General features: G+C 44.1%; 1 protein-coding gene across 1 annotated transcript in view; it reads left to right on the forward strand.

Annotated features, from left to right (window-relative positions):
• LOC139277050 (phosphoprotein associated with glycosphingolipid-enriched microdomains 1) overlaps positions 1 to 21,849 on the forward strand; it is a 149,835-nt gene that overhangs the window by 99,971 nt on the left and 28,015 nt on the right. Inside the window, exon 7 of the mRNA XM_070895062.1 lies at positions 15,872 to 15,931. Coding sequence (XP_070751163.1) covers positions 15,872 to 15,931 — 60 coding nt within the window. The remainder of the gene's footprint in view (positions 1 to 15,871; positions 15,932 to 21,849) is intronic.

Below are 21,849 nucleotides of genomic sequence, written 5' to 3' on the forward strand. Positions count from 1 at the left end.
CCCTCATTTGTTCCACTAATATTCTTCTCTTTTACTATACTGTCCACTTCCTCCCATTCCTGATATAGGCATACGTTCCTTTCATGTTTTTTACTTTTCCTTCTGCCACCAAACCTGAACTGCTGTAAACCTGCAGCTGAACATAGTGTTAGATTTTCTGCGGTTGTGTGTATTTGCAACACCGAAGAACTGATTGGTCCCCTTGGATGACTAGACACACCCAGCAGTTTGTCCAGAATGTGTAATTAGATCCTGCCTGCCTGAGTAATCAAGTACTTTGCAATGTATAATTTGAGTCATTCATTCATTCTGACGGCCAGGTTTGTTAACAGGTTTATTGGGTATGAAGTGAATAGTGACAGTGTCATGACTTCCAGATTTTGTCCATTCCAATTATGTCACTTGCCACACATGCTCAGGGCTTTCCGAGGAATCAGGTCGAGGCGGAGGAGAGAGGGTGCATGGTGCGGGCATAAAGAGTGTGGGGTGGGAGGGGTGGCAGTGGACGAACGTGATCCACATCTAACAGAGGGGGGAGAACGTGATCTGTCTTCCCACACGGATCACATTCTTGCTCTCATTGCCCACCCCCCCTCCCCCCCCTTAGATCTGGATCACGTTCTTCCCCCATCCCCACTCTGCACTCTGTGCTCTTCCCCCGCCCTCACCGAGTTCCTGACCTTCTCTACTCTCCCCTCCTTTGACTCTCTCTCTCCCCCTTCGATCCTCTCTCTCCCTGATCCCCACTCCTCCCTCCATCCTGGCCACCAAAGGATTACCTGACCTTCTCCGCGCAGAGGCTGGCAGTGCAGGCCACCGCCGCCACTCCGATTGGGACTGTGCATGCGCCACTGGATAAAGTGCGCATGAGCGGTATGAAACGAGCGCGCGTGCGCAGAGTGAGTCAAAAATGCGTTGCAAATAATCACTCTGAATTTCTGTCCATTGTCTGAGTAGGTGAAATCTGGCCCATATGTCTTGAGTATTGCTTTTTTTCTGTAAAGTACTGTGAATTATTTGACATTTTTTCTGAAGTTCTGGTTTATGAATACTTCATTCACAGCCCATTGTGCTTTGTACCAGTACAAACAGAACTGCAGGTTAATCCTAGGCTTTAAAAAAAAGCATATCATCCAATTAACCCCATGAGGAATGTCACAGGAGATCTACTAGTATATTGGACAAGTCTTGGATCAACATGTGTCCATCACACTCCAGATGTCACTGTTACAGATGTAAAACAATCTTTAAAAAAAGTAAGGCATTCGTCAAGAATTCTTCTGATCTGCAGTCTAAAATTTACAAGCAACGCATTGACCGCAAATTCACCTCAGGAATTTACAACCAGCTACAATTATCTGGATTTGTAAAGTGTACTCGAGCACTTGCCTTAAAGGGATAGTTCAGGTTAGCAACCAAACGTTACAACCATGCTCCAGGCCCCAGACTTCCCATTAGCAATGCCACAGCAATTTTGCTGTGCTTCTTAATGTTTGCACATTCATTGGTACTTAAGAGGTGAGCACTGATGAAAAGCATTCTCATTTTGATGCACCTTATCTTTGTTTCCAGCATTTATGGCTTAGATTATAAGGGGCCGAAATTGCCCCTTCTCTGAAGACCTGTTACCGCCGGAAATCGGCGGCCACACTATGGAGTGGAATGACCGCCGATTTTTAGTGGGATGGCCACCATTTGGAAAATTGCCATCCTGCGGTATCCCGGCGGAGACCTGCTCCCCCGACTTCCGCCCCACTGCCGCCGATTCGTCCTAAGCGCGTTATGAGAGTGCGCACCACCAATGTTCCCACCCCCCCGAATGCGAAATTCTGCTGAGAAAATGTTGCTGCCGCCTATCAGTGCCACTAACAGCTATTTCGGTCAGTGCACTGTACTTGAAGTGTGTTCAAACTGCCATTGTGGCCACCATTAAAGGGGAGGTCGCACTGCCAAGGACGCCATCTTACTTTTTTTCCCGCCGACTGCCAGGTTAGGCTGACAATTATACCCCTGGATTTGGCCGGGCCGCCAACAGGCAGCCTGGCACCCCCTCTTGGGTGCCAGGCCGCTGGCCCGGCCAGAACCCTCCCCGGTGGTCCAGTGGACCTAATTAAAAGAATTGCGGCTCTCCCCTTTAAGTGATGACTGACAGCGGCGGTTACTCCGCCTGCCCCCCACTTCCGCCCCTCTAGTGTGCGAACTTTCGCTCTCCGCCACACTTCCGCCCCCATTATGACCGATTTCCAGGCCCCTCGGGGAAAAAAAAGCTAAAGAGCGGAATTTTGCGTAAGAGGCCACCGCATCCACCGCAGCAGTGAAAACAGTTCAAACAGGGTAAGTGTGCCGCATTTCCGTCGGGGGGGAGCAATTCCGGCCCCTAAATGTTCAGCTGCGCTTTGCCTTCACTGTCAATAAAATGTTCTATAATGGTCCACATTATTTATTATTTATTTAGAAATAGGACAAATAAGGTCAGAGTTGATTTTAACATTTTATTGAAAATGTGGGAAGATCGAAGCACATTGGACCTTTCGGTCATATTGCCTCCAGCATTTCTGTTGTGGTGATGCTGAGAAATTTAGCTTAGATAATGGGTTAGAATATTAGACAAGACATCCTTGATCAACCTGTGTCTCCATTGTAAGCCAAATGTAACTAGAACTTGCCTTTTGAACTCAGACTAGTGCCCAATCGGTTGGGTGGAATATTAATCTCCGGAACTATATGGTGTGCAGATTAAAGTTCCAGCAATATGGCTGTCTTCCATAAATGGGCAACCATTTATAGAATTTAGATGAAATGTGTCACAGTTCTATTTTCTTTTGGAAAGCATCAAGTGAGGATCTTGCCCACATGGAAGATTCGGTCTTTTTGAAATTTTATTAAATATTTTTAATTTTCCAATGCACTGACCACAAAAAGTGGGAAGTGGGTTCATGTTTCTAATCTTCCACTGTTTTCAGATCTCAGCCAAGTTGCTGCGGTAAAGTACGAAGGACTGGCACTATTGCCGGGGAGTGAAGATTGGAGGAAGTGTCACCAGGGGCTGTCTCACACACCTCATAGTGAACGGTTCAGAGTAATATAGGGCAGAGGTTTGGGGGCAAGTCGCTTGCCTGGATCTCTGGCATTTGTTCAGGAACTGGGGAATCTCGGGGATAAGGATAGAGAGTGTTAGCTGTAAAATTTTTAATCAACAGAATTTGTGGGATATAGCAGCTTTAGGCATACAATTTAACGTGAAAGGTTTCAGAATAAGGTTAGCAAAATCTAGGTTTTTTAGTATTTGCTCAACTGTTAACAACATGTATTAATGGATTTTGTAGTCAGCAGAACCTATACAATTAGTTATTCTCAATAAATTAGCTGGAAAAACAGTTAATCAAAATAGGATCAGATTACCAACACACATAAATACAACATCAATAACAGGTCCCATTTCGTGCTCAATTCCTTCCCCTAGCCTTGAGATACTAATCACCACTCCCATCTTGAATGACTAACCACAATTTGTATCATCAAACTAGCTTTCAGTGGCAGAACCTTACATCTCAGATCACACGAGGCTGAAGAATCCAAACAAGCAACTTGTTCTATTGACAGAAGCATGTAAAGGGACAAAGATTCACCACCAGTCCCATTCTTCCCTCATTATCATCATCATCATAGGCAGTCCCTCGAATCGAGGATGGCTTCCTTCCACGCCAAAAAAGGATGAGTTCACAGGTGTTTCAATGAAGGACCTAATATTCCGGATCCCGAACTACATCGTGAAGGGTGGAAGATGCCTTTGCGTGGATTTTTTTAATGTGTGGTGGCCGTTGCACCCCAGCCACCAGCCCCTTCTTAACACCATAGTTCACATTGGAGTAGAGACACCATTCAGTACCTTCAAGGCCCCAGGAACTGCGTCAAGTGGTATGGGTAGCAAAGAAAGAGATGTATTTAAGGCTAATTCCTTTTGTAGTTTTAATAATTTATGAAAACCAAAGAAAAATGTTTACTCAGCACAAACCCATACATTTCCAAACTGTAGTATCAAATGCTGATAAATAAAAGTCCTTTTCGTCACAGTCAAATATAAGTATTTAAGTTAATTGATTGCTCCTAAGTAATCAATGATTTCTGACACTCGACAACTACTTAGAGAACAATTTCACACCTTCCTCTACATTATAACAGTAACTGCACTTCACAGTTGGCTGTGGGTTTTCCTGAAGTCCCTTGCCCTCTTTACCACGAGCCAGTGTGCAGGCCAAGAGTAAAACCAGGAAACATACTTTGTATCCTCTCTTGAGCCAGTTGTGTCGAGATGTATAAGAATAGCATCAGGTGACTTAGTGGTCTGTTTTCAATGAAGACATTTTTGGCTCCTGCTCACTGCTCCACTTTGACAGCATGGCAAGAATGGAAACATACCGCATGAGGAATCTGCATATTAGCGTTTCATCCATTGTAGCACCAAGTGCTACGCCGCCACCTGCATGGAATTCTTAAATGTATTGCGTAACTTGGAAGTACTAAGACAATCCCTCCATTTCCTCTACACGCATGCTTCCATTGGCCATGTGTTGCTATGCTAAGTATTTGCATATTTAAAAAATGCGAAGGAAATAGCCTTAGACACATTTTCTTCCTTAAAGCATTTAGCCAGTCCTGGATGAGCCAAAGATTCCTCCAATTAAACATTAGGATGATTGAAGCCACTGTCTTTGGCCCCCGCCACAAATCCCTTTTTTTAGCCACTGATTCCATTCCTCTCCTCGGCCACTGCCTCAAGCTGAACCAGACCATCTGCAACCTTGACCTTCTATCTGATCCTGAGCTGAGCTTCCGACCTCGTATCTTCCCCACCTCAACAACCATCTACTTCTACCTCCGCAGTATCGCCTGTCTCTGCCTCTGCCTTAGCCCAACTTCTGCTGAAACTCTCATCCATGCTTTTGTTATCTCCAGACTTGACTATTCCAATGCTCTCCTGGCTGACCTCCCACCTTCCACAAACCTAAGCTCATCCAAAACTCTGCTACTTGTATCCTAACTCGCAGCAAGTCCCAATCAGCCCAATCCTCGGTGACTACATCGTCTCCTAGTCCAGCAATGCTCCGATTTTAAAATTCTGCTTGTGTTCAAATTCCTCACCCTCCTTATCTCTATAACCTCCTCCAGTCCTGCACTCCTCTGAGAAAACTGTGTTTCTCCAACTCTGGCATTTTGTGCATCCCCACTTCCTTTGCTCCACCATTGGTGGCTGTGCCTTCAGACATCTAGGCCTTAAACTCTGGAATTCCCTCCCCACCTCTCTTTTTAAGTTGCTCCTTAAAACCTTAAAACAGATGCTTTCGGTCATCTGTCCCAATGTCTCTTTCTTTGGCTGAGGTGTCAGTTGTTGGCTATTATGCTCCTGTGAAGTGCCATGGAGTGTTCTACTACATTAAAGGCACTATATAAATTCAAGTTGTTGTATTCTAGCCTTCAAGTTTTAATTCAGTATTAAAGTATCACAGTGCAAAGGCTGTTGGAATAGCTGCATGAAAATAAAAATATAACTAATGAAAAAAAGATTTTATAAAAACACATCAGAATTAATCAAGCCATATCAAAATACAGTTTGGCAGCAGTAGAATTACTTCTGTCAAAGGTTAAATTCCAGATGTACTGCAGCAGACATCTCATTCAAATCAACTGCAATATTGCAATTATTCCACTCAAAGACAAACCCTGGTTTAATAAAGCTCATTTAAACTGCAATAAATGCTAACTCCAATAAATGTACATAGGACTGCAATATATGAACATAGAACTCCAATAAATGCACATAGGACTGCAATATATGAACATAGAACTCCAATGAATGTACATAGGACTCCAACATATGAACATGGAACACATTATGAAATGCCTACCTCAGAACAATTATATTAATTGTCACAATTGTCAGCTATTATTTCTGTAATGACAGTTTCTGGAGCTGTTTCAAAAATCTGCACAGAATGATATGTACATTCAGGAGTAATTGCCCTACATTACTTTGTTGACAATGGCATAACTTATAAAATCTGCTGCTCATTTTGAGCATGTCATGAATTTGAACAGCCCTGTAGTTTTTTTTTAATTGGGCGATTCCAAAATAAAAACAGAAAATGCTGGAAATCCTCAGCAGGTCAGGCAGCATCTGGGGAGAGAGATTTCCAGCATCTGCAGTATTTTGCTTTTGAATTTAAAAAACAGACTTTGAAAACAAATAAATTGTAACATAGTGAACTGTACAAACACACTTCCCAAAAAGTGGGAAGGGGAATAAGACATCAAGCAGGAGTTAGGGGCGGTGACTGACATAGTTGAAAAGGTAGGTTCTGAGATGGCTTTTGAGGGGGGAAAGATGTAACAAGGCGAAAAAGTTTAGTAAGAGAATTCAAAGTGCAGGCCCGGATGGCTGTGCAAGTGATGGTGGAATTGGTTGGAGGGGGATGTGGTGGGTGGGGCGGGGGCGCTGAGGGAAGGCACATGATTCATCATGCTCCAAAAAACGTGGGATGTAAACTGGGATGTGGGGCTGAAGAACGCTATGGAAATATGGTGGAGCGAGCTCCAAGAGGAATTGTAAATCAGTGCATTGGGGCACAGGGAGCCATTGGAAATTGCTAAGGACCTGTGGGTGAGAAGGACTTAGTTTGGGACAAGACACAGATAGCAGAGTTTTGTATGTTTGAAATTTAAGTTGGGTGATACTTGGGTCGGGGGGGGGGGATAGAAGACCATTGGCGAAGTCAGGTCTGTAGATAACGCAGGTGTAGTAAAGAGTTTCGGCAGCCGGCGATGGATTCATTTCAAGTCAAATACATTTTTGGTGGTTAGAATTTCCCTATGACCCCCCCCCCCCCCACATTAGTCTATTGTATCCACTCTACCCTTATTGATTGGGAAAGCAAGCCAATCTAGCCTCCAGATGTTACCTCCTATGATGTCAGTATCACTCTTTAGTAACCATACCAGTTAAGACTGAGTGCAATAATCATTCAGGACTTCGATTCAAACTCACCTTCTTGTGGTGCTACTTTTGCATTGCTGCGAAGTGGTCCTCTCTTTAAAACAACAAAAAAGTAACAGTACATTTTCAGACTCAAATTCAGTAATTCGATAAGTAGGAGGGCTGAAAGCTCCAAGCAGTTAAGGGTTTCAAAACTTTTTTAAAGTTCGGAGTGATCAGTCTAACTCCAGTCTCCTGGAGTTCAGGTGTGCAGGAGGATGTCAATGAACACTCAATACTGAAGTTCAACATGAAAGTGTGTTGAAAACTTTATGGGGCCGAAATTGCCCCGCGTCCGGTATTGGGGCATACAGTTCGAATAATCCGGAAATGTAGTGCCCGCAGAGTCGAATGGCTAAATCTCTCGGAATTGGCCACTTAAAAAAAAAAATTGTTGGGGGCGGTAATGGGCAGCGCCGCTCAGCGCCGCACTGATGACATCAGTGTGATGCTGATGATGTCAGCACGATGCAGATGTGCCACATCACACTGACGCGTCACAACATCTTTTAAAGGGGAGCTCTGCAGCCACTTTAGTGGTGCCCACTGGGCCACTAGGAAGGATTTCAGCCAGGCCAGTGGCCCGGCACCCAAGAGGGGATGCTGGCTACCTGATGACGGCCCGGCCGAACCCATGGCCACTATTGATATGCCAAATGCAAAGTCGGCCGACAAAGAAAAAGTTGCTGGCCACGCGCAAAGCCCTACCCTTTAAGGGCAGCCGATTCATGCAACTGAAAAATCCACACTCCCCTCTGGGTTACTCGTTTCCTAATGTCGAGTGCACATAGCCCACTTACTCAAATCCACAGCATTTAGGAGCAGGTTGACAGGAACATGTCTTCGGAGTCCCCAAGCATGTGTAGGGACATTGCTAAAGTTTACACGGCTAGAATCACAAAGCTTACTAGAACAGATCACTGCTAAACTCCCCACTGCTTGTCTAGCAAGTGCTTTGCCTACCCGGGTGCTGCCCTGTTGTTCTAAATAAGAGATAAATACTTTATAACTCCATGCTCTCTGTTCGCAATTTAAATTTGTGATAATTTTATGAGATTAGCTCCCTTTCCGTGGTTTGCTACTTAGCTCTTGGAATACTTCGAAGGATTTTAGTGTCAAAAGTAAAACTACACTTAAACCCTCAGATAAGATCAGAGTTGTGAACAGCAAACTTAAGACAGATGTCAGGGAGTATTTCTTTACACAGAGACAGATTAACAGCTGGAACAAATTGCCACGAAGAGTGGTTGAGGCCAGGACACTGGACTCATTTAAGAAACCGTAAGATGCTGTAATGGGGAGACAGCAGGAGTTGCTATCCTGTCAGGATGAGATCAGATGGGATGAAGGGCATTCATGATCTAAACTAATCTTGTGACCTTGTGGTACGATCACAGCAATTAATGTCACAAAATTAAAAGCTCAATTTTATCCCAACCATTAAATTCAAAATTGAGGAGCAAAAGGAATGGATGTATACAATGCTTGCTAGTCTTATCCTGCCCCATTGATGTGCTCTTGGTTTGTCTCTGAGTAAAAAATTATAGGATTCTGGGAGTATTCGACTCAAAGGGAGCATAGGTCAGAGGATTAGTGCTTCAGTGTTGCAACCCTATCTCCAACTCATGCTGCCTTTAAGCTTAGCTCCCCACTGGGACATAGGATCAGTGAATTTAATCACAGATGTTCAAACTGTACTTAATAAGGCTCAGGGGGAAAAATATACATATAATGATTTTTGATAATGTTGTTGTAATCTTAATAAAACTTAATTGAAGTTAAATACTATAGCATGAGCACATAAAAGAAAAAGAATGACTTGCATTTATATAGCACCTTTCCAACTTCAGGATATCCCAAAAGCACTTTACATCCAATTACTTCGTTTTGAAGGATAGTCACTGTTCTAATGTGGGAAATGCAGCAGCCAATTTGCGCACAAGAACACACAAGAACACAAGAAATAGGAGCAGGAGTAGGCCACCTGGCCCCTTGAGCCTGCTCTGCCATTTAATAAGATCATGGCTGATCTGATCATTTACTCAGTTCCACTTCTCTGCCCGCTCACCATAAATCTTTATTCCCTTATCGCTCAAAAATCTATCTCTGCCTTAAATATATTCAATGACCCAGCTTCCACAGCTCTTTGGGGCAGAAAATTCTACAGATTTACAACCCTCTGAGAGAAGAAATTTCTCCTCATCTCAGTTTTAAATGGGCAGCCCCTTATTCTGAGACTGTGCCCCCTAGTTTTCGTTTGCCCTATGAGTGAAAATATACTCCCTGCATCCATCTTGTCCAGCCCTCTCATTATCATATATGTTTTGATAAGATCACCTCTCATTCTTCTGAACTCACATGAGTATAGGCCCAACCTACTCAACCTATCCTCGCCCCTGGAATCAACCTTGTGAACCTTCTCCATTGCAAATATATCCTTTCTTAAATACGTAGACCAAAACTGTACGCAGTACTCTAGGTGTGGCCTCACCAATACCCTGAACAGTTGTAGCAGAACCTCTCTGCTTTTATACTCTATTCCCCCTTGCAATAAAGGCCAACATTCCATTTGCCTTTCTGATTACTTGTTGTACCTGCATACTAACTTTTTATGTTTTATGCATAAGGATCCCCAGGTCACTCTGTACTGAAGTACTTTGCTATTTTTCTCTGTTTAAATTATAATCTGTTTTTCTATTTTTTCTGCCAAAGTGGATAACCTTACATTTTCCTACATTATACTCCATCTGCCAAATTTTTGCCCACTCACTTAGCCTGTCTATAACCCTTTGCAGATTTTTTGTGTCCTCCTCACAATTTGCTTTCCCACCCATCTTTGTATCATCAGCAAACTTGGTTACATTATATTCGGTCCCTTCATCCAAGTCATTAATATAGATTGTAAATAGTTGAGGCCCCAGCACTGATCCCTGTGGCACCCCACTAGTTATTGTTTGCCAACCAGAAATTAACCCGTTTATCCCGACTCTCTGTTTTCTATTAGTTAGCCAATCCTCAATCCATGCTAATATATTACCCCCAACCCCCTGAACTTTTATCTTTTGCAGCAACCTTTTATGTGGCACCTTGTCGAATGCCTTCCGGAAATCCAAATCCACCACATCCACTGGTTCCCCCTTATTCACCTTACTCGTTACATCCTCGAAGTACTCCAGCAAATTTTTCAAACATGATTTCCCTTTCTTAAAACCATGCTGACTCTGCTTGATTGAATTATGTTTTTCCAAATGTCCTGCTACTGCTCCTTTAAAATGGACTCCAGCAGTTTTCCCAACGAAAGACGTTAGGCTAACTAGTCTATAGTTTCCTGCTTTCTGTCTGCCTCCTTTTTTAAATAGGAGCGTTAGATTTGCAGTTTTCCAATCCGCTGGGATCTTCCCAGAATTCAGGGAATTTTAGTAGATTACAACCAATGCATCCACTATCTCTGCAGGCTTTTTTAGGACCCGAAGATACAAGCCATCAGGTCCAGGGGACTTGTCCGCTTTTAGTCTCATTATTTTATCGAGTACTACTTCTTTAGTGATTGTATTAAGTTCCTCCCTCCCTATAGCCCCTTGATTATCCTTTATTGGGATGTTTTTAGTGTCTTCTACTGTGAAGACCGATACAAAATATTTGTTCAAAGTCACAGCACGGTCCCACAAACAGCAATGTGATAATGACCAGATAATCTGTTTTAATGATGTTGGTTGAAGGATAAAATAATGTTATGGGATCTTTTCTGTCTTCCTGAGAGGGCAGATGAGGAATGCTGCACACAGCTCAAGATTTTCCATTTATTAATCCTAATATACCCAATCTCTAAAATGAGCAACAAAATCTACAGCTGTATTTGTAGAATTTACATACAATGATAAAAATTACATAGGCCTCCTTGGGAGTCAGAAGCTTTTGGGTTCAGTACCCACTTAGATATTGAGGGCATAATCTAGCTGACACCTCAGTGCAGTACTGGGAGCATTAAGAGTCAACCATGTAGTATGGGCCTGGAGTAAAATGTAAGCCAGACTGGGTAGGGGAGACAGGCCCTTTTCCTGAAGGACAATAGTTGGGGTTTTAAGACAATCTTTCAAATGACCTGATTTCACAATTTGCCATGGTGGGATTTAAACTCTCAACTTCTGCATTGCTAGTCCAGTACCATAACCATTAGACCAGAGTAGCATGCAGGTACCAGTTAAGAGGATGTCACTGCAAACACCACTGTAACCAAGAAGACTGATGCACCAGGCACTCACCCTGGATCAGTGAAGTACCTCAGCTGCTCCTTTGAGGAACCCTGCTATCCATATTGCTCTAAACATCTGTTGCAACACTGTCCCCTGCTCCTCCTCAAATGCCATCAATGCCTAGCCTTGTTGTGCTGCTCCCTTGTTCTACACAATCAGATACAAACTCTGAACAAATTTCAAATACAATGCCAGCAATTTATTAGTCTATTTGTCTCATGCTTTAGTGATGTAGTGTGTTTTCCCACACCTTGGTCTGTCCCCCTCCGCCTCTGGCACTTTCCCCTCCCTTGAGTATCTCACCCGATTCCACCCCTCTCACCTCTCAGTTAAAATTCACCTTCTCTACCCAAGTACCATAAAAATGTTATTGCTGATATTTCTTCAATTTCTCCCTCTGCCTCTGCACCGAACGACTTCTCATCCTCGGTGATTTCAACCTCCATCTCAATTCATAATGCTCTCTCTCCTCTGAGTTCACTAGCCTCCTATCTTCCCTTGATCTTTCCCTCCATGTAAACTCCCCAACCCATATTCACGGCCAGCCCCTCGACTTTGCCGTCTCTCGTGGCCTTGCTACTCCCATCGAGTCAATCGCAGATAAGGCCATCTCTGACCAATTCCTCGTATCATTCTCCTCCCACATCCTCCTTCCACTCCCCCTACCTGCTTCTGTGTCCACCCCCGAAAAAAAACTCTCTCCCGCTCTCTTACAACTGCGATTTATGAATTCCCAACTGTCCAGCCTTTGGCCCTCAATTCACCATGACATTTCTACAGTTACCGATCTGCTCAATCACACCTTCACCATTACCTTTGATGCCCTAGTCTCTGTTAAAACAATTACTCTCTCTCAACCTGGCTATCTCCCCTGGTACAGCCCTGATCTTCGCTCCTTTAAGTCCAAGGGACACAGACTTGAACGGATACGGCGGACAACTGGTTTAGCCTTTCACCGCCAGATCTGGCTGGACCACATAAAGCACCATTGAGTCCTGCTCTCGTCTGCCAAAATTGCTTACTCTTCCAGAATCATTCTGGAATGTAACGATAAGCCCTGACTTTTATTCTACACTGTTAACCGTCTTTTTAAACCCCTCTCCTCAGTCTCCACCCTCACCTCCAACAATAAGTGTGAGTAGCTCATGGACTTCTTTGTCTCTAAGATTGAGACCATCCATTCGGCCGCCTCTGCCTCTTCCCCTCTTTCCCCTAGCCCACCAGGCCAAACTTTTACAAGGATCCCCCCTGCCATAGCCCTGACCTCACATCTTTCTCCAGCTTCTCTCCAATCTCCCCTCATGACCTCACTGCGCTCATCCTGTCTATGAGACCTACTTCCTGCTCCCTTGACCCTATTACCACCAAACTGCTGACCACCCAACTTCCTTTTCTGGCTCCCGTGTTAGCTGACATTGTTAACGGTTCTCTCTTGTCAGGTACCATCCCCCTCTCCCTCAAATCTGCCGTCATCACCCTCTCCTCAAAAAAACAACTCTTGACCCCTCCGTTCTTGCAAACTACCATCCCATTTCCAACCTCCCTTTCCTCGCCAAAATCCTTGAATGTGTTGTCACCTCCCAAATCCGTGCCCAGCTTTCCCACAATTCCATGTTTGAATCCTTCCAATCCAGTTTTCGCGCCTGCCACAGTACCAAAACTGCTCTCATCAAAGTCACAAATGACATCCTTTGTAACTGTAACAAAGGCAAACTATCCCTGCTTGTCCTTCTTGAATTGTCTGCAGCTTTTGACATGGTTGGGCACTCTATCCTTCTTAAACGCCTCTCCACCGCTGGGCAGGACTACACTTGCCTGATTCCATTCTTATCTATCTAATTGTAGCCAGAGAATTACCTGCAACGGTTTCTCTTCCCACCCCGCATCATTATCTCTGGTGTCGCCCAAAGATTTATCCTTGGCCCCCTCCTATTTCTCATCTACATTGACTTCCGGTTAAGCAACGCCTCGATTTCAGAATTCTCATCCTTGTTTTCAAATCCCTCCATGGCCTCGCCCCTCCCTATCTCTGTAATTTCCTCCAGCCCCACAACCCCCCGAGATGTCTCCGCTCCTCTAATTCTACCCTCTTGAACATCCCTGATTATAATCGCTCAACCATTGGTGGCGGTGCCTTCTGTTGCCTAGGCTCCAAGTTCCCTGCACCTCGCTTTCCTCCTTCAAGATACTCCTTAAAACCTATCTCTTTGATCAAGCATTTAGTCACCTGCACTAATTTCTACTTATGCAGTCCGGTGTCAAATTTTTAATCTCATAGTTCTCCTGTGAAGCACCCTGGGACATTTCACTACTTTAAAGGTGCTATATAAATACAACTTGTTATATATTCTATGTAAATATATTTTCAACAGACTCAAGTGACTACTGCAGATGATCCTGTTGAGATAGCAATCTTTTTGATATTCAAATACTGTGAAGTCTGAATCCTCAGGTACTGTAGCTGAGAAAGGAATTAATTAGATTTCTGGGCAGTAGGTACACATTGCTTCTCTGTCACCACTATCTAATCCTCCTCACATTCACAATGTGACTCACCTAGAACTACTTATTATATTATATTATATTATATTATATAGTATTTTGCTATCCACAGCTTCCAGAGTGTCTGTAGTGCTGCTGGTGCTTGTGAACGTAATGATTCAGGGTGCTGTGAAGTGATGGATTGTCTGAAGCCGTGAGTAGTATTGGCTAACTATTCTTCAAGCCTACAATTACTGAAGAGGAACATATATCACAGACACTTTCAAATAATGCTTGCATTGCATTATACTGTATGTGATGTTTTTCTGATTGACTTGAGTGTATGTTTAAGTGATTGAGCAGGGTGGGGGTATGCAAAGCGTGATAAAAGTGGGATGGTACTCGCCAATGCAGATGACAAATAGGAGGGGGCCAAGGATAGATCCTTAGGGGGAGGCCTCCAGCTTCTCACTTCCCAACTATATGCCCCCATGTCCAGTGATGTCTAAGGAGGCCCATCTCAACAGAGTCAGTCAAGAGTTTGTAATCTCTGGCCCCTCTTCCAGTTCATTACATGCCATCTTACTGCCCCCGAGTGGCAATGGAGCGAGTGCAATATCTGACGCTCCACTTCCTCTCGGGGGCAGGACCAGGGCGCAAACCTTCAGGAATTTTCCAGCGCTACGTAAGCAGAGAAGTTGTCTTGAAATATACAGTACTGCAAGTTTAAAGAGTATATACCAGGGATGAGGGAATACAGTTATGTGGATAGACTGGAGAAGCTGCAGTTGTTCTCCTTAGAGCAGAGAAGGCTAAGAGGAGATTTGCTAGAGGGGTTTAAAATCATGAACGGGTTAGATACAGTAAATAAAGAGAAACTGCTTCCAATGGCTGAAGGGTCAATAACCAAAGGGCACAGATATAAGGTGAACCAGAGGCGACATGAGGAAAAACTTATTTACGCAACGTTTAGGATTTGGAATGCACTGCCTGATAAGGTGGTGGAAATGGATTCAATAGTAGCTTTCAAAAGGGAATTGGATAAATACTTGAAGGAGAAAAAAATTGCAGGGACATTGGGAAAGAGTGGGGGAGTGGGACTAACTGGATTTCTTGTCGAAAGAGCCGGCGCAGACTCGATGGGCTAAGTGGCCTCATTCTGTGCTGTACCATTCTATGATTCTATAAATATGTGCCCAACCTGCTGTCTATCCTTTATGTCAGTAAAAGGACATGCATCCGGTGGTGTTAGAAGGATATGCTGTGTGTGTGATGGCCCTTTAAGATTGCAGTTTGATGACCTTTTCAGATATAGGTTGTAGGTTATATTCGTGCACTAGTGCCGTGGCCTTCCATGGTAAGCATAGGCAGCTACTTGACTTGGAAAATTGTTCTGTAGTCTTCCTTTGGAGCTTTCTTCAGCCATGTCATTCTCTACCATATTAAGATCCAGGTCCTCTCAGTGGTACAGGAAACACTGACCTTATCCATTATCTCCTACCAGGCTTGTGTCATTTCTTTGGAGGGTGCCTTTCAGCTACAAAGAAAAAAGCTTTCCTTTCCCTTACTTCCAGCAGCATGATCAACTCTAGCGGGGCAGGGAAGCCTTCATTTTCTTGCAAGTTATCCCCAGAAACCCCTTCCCTGCTGTCCCAAGCAAGAATGCTACAGTTTAAATGGCTTCTAAATGGAATTTCCAGGCTTGGCAGCAAGCATGTCCTGGCCAGCCCTGTCACACTGTGCTGGGCGAGGATTGTTGCACTTTCCTAACTGTTCGAAATAATACACATTCAGCAATTATTGTATTGGCGGTTATCTATTCTCAAATACTTTCTGGTACAGATTTTTATTGTATTAAGACGATTGTCCAAAATTCAAACACTACTGTATGGTAGAGGATATGTTAATGTAAACATCATCACTCTTGAAGTAGTTTAAGCAATTACATTTGCATCTTTGTAAACTGTAGCTAACTATAAGGTATATTTTAAAAGAGGCTACAAGTAAATTGGATTACAATGATACAACAGAAATGCATTTCTCTCAGTAAGTTCAATCATGTTCATTATATTATACTGTAGTTATAGAAATATTTTCCTAATTACAGGGCGAAAGCTGCAGCTTCAGTGAATCTCATGAAAGACTCCATGCACTCACAGATGAAGAGGTTTGTAACTTTCTAATTGCGCAAATTCTTCGCTATCTACCTACCTATCCACCAATCTATGTTTCTATCTATATTCATTTTTCAATTTATAAAAAAGTGAAATACTGCAGAGGTATAAGTCTGTTTATTGATCTTGTTTCTGCCTGTCTATCTATCTATCTATTTGTCTGTAAGTGTCATCCTCAGCTCAATGGTAGCACACTGGCCTGTAAATCAAAAGGTCGAGCGTTCAAGCCCTATGCCAGAAACGTGAGCACATAATCTGGACTAGCACTTCAGTGCAGTATTGAGTACGTGCTCAATTTTCCCCAGTGCCGTTTTTTGGCGTATTGTCAGAGTTACGCCCAGTTGTTCTGATTCCAACTGCTCCAAAATAAAAGTAGCAAGTTTCCCCGTTCTGTTTTTTAAAATTGGCACCGCTCAGCCTGTCCTGTAGCTTCAGGCGGCGGAGCCGAATGTCTGCGCCGAAAAAACGATGTCCCCCCACCTTCTGCGCATGCGCGGGGGAAAAAAGGAAGTTTTTGATGTGATTGATATGGGCGCACATGCCCAGTACAGCTCCTGGTCTGCATTCGGCCATTTTTAAAGAGTCAGTTGTGTGTGAGAACTTTCATTCTCATTGGAAAAATCACAGCTGCAATACAAGATGCAACACGGCTCAAGGACCAAGAATTTCTTACAGGATGAAGTGGAGGCATTGGTTACTGTAATTGAGGTCGGATTAAAGTTTCTCCAAAAGAAATGAAGAAACGCTGGAACCAACTTGTAGAAGATTACTGTGCAATGGTGACCACCCCGAGGTCTGGAGGCCAGTGCAAAAAGAAGTAGCAGGATCTTGGTCAAGCAGTTGATGTAAGTAATCTTTTAATGTATTCAATGGAATTGCAATTGTAAATGTGACCATCTGTATTTGTCCCACCCAGCAGAAACACACCCTCCCTAAAAAGTTATGTTTTCATCTTTGCAGAGGAAGATGGCACACAACAAATGGGAAAGAACTCGAACAAGAGAATGCCCGGCAAATCTGCACCCACTGACACCCTTAGAAGACAAGGTCGCTGCTTTGATGGGTCCTGCCTGGAGAAAAGCAACCACCACTGCACAAGCTGGGGCCACACTCGAGGGAGAGAGTAAGTCCTGCAAATTCCACAGTCTGACTTTGCTAAATGTTAAGTACTGCACAGACTAGCCATGCTTCGGTTCATGGGGATGTCTCTGTCAGCTACGCTTTGGTTGATGCAATGTGCTATCTATCATTCATCGTCATCCTTCAAATCAGCCTGCTGCCTGTGCTGTGTGAGCCTACTCAAACCACCCTGCCCCCTCCTCTGCTGCTAACCATTTGTCTGTTCTGTTATATTTTGCAGAACTTGAGGCCAAACCTGACGATGCAGAAGAAGATTCAGATGTGGTTGAGCCTGAAGAGGAGAACATCTTCTAATCCCACCTTCCAGACCAAGAGCATGGGGTGAGGGGGAGGATGAATCCCGCACTCTTATACTCACTTTGGAGGGGGTACAGGTGCCGTCCATTGAGGTGCCAGCCCCTTTCCTCAGTGGTATAAGTGTTGCTGGTATATTCCATGGATTCCCACAGCCTAAGGCTGGGGATGCCAATGGAGTGCAACGAGGCATACCCAGGGCCCCACTGTCCGAGGCTGCGCATCCCAGTGGGATGCAGCGAGCCACACCCAGGGTGAGAAGGGAAAGGAGAGCTCTATAGCGCTTTCTGAGGTGCAGGATCTAACAGATGTGGTTCAGATGATGGCAATGAGAGCGGAGAGCATTGACTTTACGCAATCATTCCTGGACAATGCCAGTGAGGTGGGTGATGAAGTATCGGAACAGTCGGGAGAAGTAACAACACTCTCACGAGAAATGGGAACACTGTCCAGAAACATGAGGGAGGGAATGTCTCAGGCAGCAGATACAATGTCGGTGCACATTAGGGAGGGAATGTCGCAGGTAGCTGATGCACTGTCAGTGAAAATGAGGGAGCAAATGTTGCAGGTAGTTGACACACTGTTGCTCAACATCAGGGAGGGCATGTCACAGGTAGCTGAGATACTCTCGGCGAATATGAGGGAGGGAATGTTGCAGTTAGTTGACACATCGTCAGGGCACATGAGGGAGGGAATGTTGGAGTTAGCTGCTGCAATAAGGGAACACGCCCAGACCCTGTGCCCATTGACAGAATCAACTGCCACTCCCATTCCAATCCGCAGACCATCCTCTGAAGAGGCCCAAGCCGGGCCCTCCACATTACCGCCTGCCCCCCTCCCATCAAGAAGTCCACATTACCCAAGATATTTCAAAGTATAAGCTTGATACCAACCTGAGAAACGCTGCGCCACCGCCTGCGGGCAGGGGTGGAGTCACCAACACCAAGCACAGCGGGCGGTCTTAGAATAAGGTGGAGGAGAGATGGGTGCAGCCTTTCTTTGCTGCTGTTGTTGTTATTATTATTGTTGTTACCGTTATAACTGTTATGTAAATTTACAAGTTTAAAAGTTTGTAATTAATCTCAAAGTTTTTAAGTGATCTTAGAGTTTGTAAGTGATCTTAAAGTTTATACGTGATCTTAACTGAGAACTTTAAAGTTTGATACATGAATATTTTAATTAAAGTTAAGTACAAACAAATGTTTGTTAAACTTTTGAATAAAATATATTTTAAATTATAACTGAATCACTTCCATTATTTGTTCCATTATTAACACTACTTTTTGAAGTAAAAAAGAATAATTTCCATTATTTGTTCCATTAACACAACACAACATTATGGAACTTGTCCAAACAGTAAACATGGTCCATTTAGAATAGTTGCCGCTGAGCCTTCAGGCAGCAAAGCGTTCACGGATGAGCTGCTGGCGCAAGGCTCGAGCAATCATTAAAGGGGGCACGATGACCCGTCCTCCTTCGCCGTTGTGCACCGGGTTCAGGTAGTTCCATGGCTTCCGCCTCCTCCTCGTCATCTGCATCTTCCTCCTTATCATCAGCCACTCTCACCTCAGGTAGATCTTCTATTAGCAGCTGCTGCTGCCTCATGATGGCTAAGTTATGCAGCATGTAGCACACAACAGTGAACTGACCAACAGTCTCAGGGGAGTATTGCAAGTAGCCTTCGGAATGGTCCAGGCATCGGAAACGCTGTTTCAAGGAGTCAATGGTCATCTCTATTATGCTGCGCGTTACAATGTGCGACATGTTGTATTCCCGGTCAGCTTCCGTCCGGGTTACACGTAGGGGCATCATGAGCCAGGTGGCGAGGCCGTACCCTTTGCCTCCCAGTAGCCAGCTCTGCCCTTCTGGCTGCTGCTGAAACATGGCAGATATAGTGCTCTCGCGAAGGATGAACACATCAGGGTACTCCCATGGTATCTTGCATCATCTGCCATGATGCGAGGCATGTCGTTACACATGAGTTGCACATTAACGGAGTGGAAGCCTTTTCTGTTCTTGTACATTTCAGAATTCTCCAAAGGTGCTCGCAAGGCGATGAGGGTACAATCAACGCAGTCCTGTACCTTTGGGAAGCCAGCAATCCTGGAGAAGCCCATAGCCCTTTCAATCATTGCCTGGATGGTTATGGGGAACTTTATGTGGTCATTCCTCTGGGCATATAGTGCAGCAGTCACCTGCCGAATTTAGATATGTGTTGCATGTTGAGAAATGGCGCACACATCCCCAATTGTGACCGGGAACGATCTAGAATGAAAGTGCAGCTGTAACCTTCACTTCAACTGACAAAGCAGTCCTGAAGCTTCGAGGTTGCAGGTCTGCTTTTACTAACTCACAGATCTCAGTTACATCTTCTTTGCGGAAACGCAGCCTTCTGACAAAGTCTGCATCACTCAGGTGCAGGTATGAACGCCTGTCTCGTTATACTCGATGTGGGTAAGACCTCCTGCCCATCATCCTACATGCTCTGAGGTTCTTCATGCGATGACGTTGAATCAATTGTCTCCTCTGCACCCTGCAGAAGGCTTGCAGGAGGTATGGCATTGTCAGTAATGCCCCCATGATTAAATTGTACCGTTGTAAGAAGTCAAAATGGTAGGCAGGACAAGCTTCTTTGTTGTCTCTCTCCCCAGGGTCGATGCCGTAGTATGGAGCACACCCTGGTCTGAGCATGCGCAATAGGCTTGCATAGATCGGGAAACAACCCCCCACCCCTGCACCACCACGGGCTTCATTTGATGCTTTGCTGCATAGTGGCACAGTGTAAGGCTTCTCATGCTTCAGTTCGACTTCCGAAGAGAATTATAAGTTGGCCAAACTTGTATAATTGTAAAAAAACTCGAGCAGACATCAGGTTACGCCCCTATGACGCAAAAAAACCCTTTAAAAAATCGTAACTAATTGAGTTACTCTGGCGCACAATCTTTGAGGAAACTTGGATTTTTTTCATTTAGTCTTAAAAGAAAGCACCATCCGCCAAAACAACGGCGCAAATCACTGGGGAAAATTGAGCCCTACAATGCAGTCTTTCAGATGAGAGGCTAAACTAGAGCCCCATCTGCCCTCTCAGCTGGACATAAACGATCCACAGCACTATTTAAAGATGAGCAAGGGCTTTCTCCCAGTATCCCAGCCAAAATTTATTCCTCCCCCATCATCACTAACATTGATGATATGGTCATTTATTTAATTGCAGTTTGTGGGACCTTACTGTGTGCAAATTGGCTGCTGTGTTTTCTACATTACAACACTTCTTCATTGAATATATTTTTATACAAGTTAAGTCATTACTGTAAAGCTCTTTATGATGTCCCGAAGTCGTGAAAGATCCTATATAACTGCAAGTTATTTATTTTCTTTCTTATCTATCTCAATTCCTTTGTAAGCTTACTTAACTGCATCACACAATCACGCTGCCCAAAAGTGGGATTTAACTTGCCATAACTTTTGCAATAGCAATGTATCTGAATTGCTTAAAAAAATATATATTAAAGTTACAAAATATCCTAATTTGGTTTGATGGATAGTTCCCTTTAATAATGGGGTTTTAAACTGGAGTTTAAAAGGTAATTTTACAAGGCTACAATGGTGCCGTGGAAGCTCACTTGTTGCAAGTGCAAGTCATAAAATTTGAGTTATAATGTTAATGCTCGATCTCTGACCCACCCTTGCCACTAGGAAGATGAAAAGCAGTTGAGCCTTTAAATATCCCATTCTTAGAATATAGTTATACTACCACTGGCATGTAAGTGGCAGGACATCTCTGGAGTCAAGTCCCGATTTGAATGAATGCATTGAAGCCAAGCAATCTAAGACCCTCTCCAAGAACTTGATTTTAACACCATGTGCAGGATAACTCCAATGCAGTGCAAGCCAGGTTTAAAATATGCCCAAGTGGTACATGGAACCTCCTATATAATTTAGGAACTTATTTCAACGCACTTATAAAGCTGTTTGATGCTCCTGCCAAGATCCCACGACAAAATATGTGTGTAAGCTGCAATTTGCATTCTACGACCAACACTGCAGTATCGCCGCAGCCTTTAAGGGACTGTTTTGTGGTTTGGAGACATTTGGGACGAGTGGGGACAGCCTGTGCTATCAAACTAACGTGATTGTCACATTACTGCAGCCGGTTTCATTTCTCAATCACTCTGGGCCAGAATATCTTAAAAGTTCAAAAGTAACATGGAAAGCAGAATTGACACATAGACTATTAAAAGTGATTGAATTATTGGGCCCAAGTTTCGGGCCGCGCCTAGAATGGCGCAGCCCCGACCTGGACGCCCGTTTTTCGCGCCACAAAGTGCGCCTAAAAAAAACTTACAGATTCTCCGGCTCCCTGCTGGTCCTCTGGAGTCAGGCGCGGCGCAGCACGAGCTGTGGGGGGCGGAGCTAGGTCCCTGCGCTGAAAACAGTGCCGGGACCTCTGCACATGCGCGCTACAGTGGGCGCGCAT

Source organism: Pristiophorus japonicus, chromosome 12, assembly GCF_044704955.1.
Source record: "Pristiophorus japonicus isolate sPriJap1 chromosome 12, sPriJap1.hap1, whole genome shotgun sequence".
Taxonomy (NCBI): Eukaryota; Metazoa; Chordata; class Chondrichthyes; family Pristiophoridae; genus Pristiophorus; species Pristiophorus japonicus.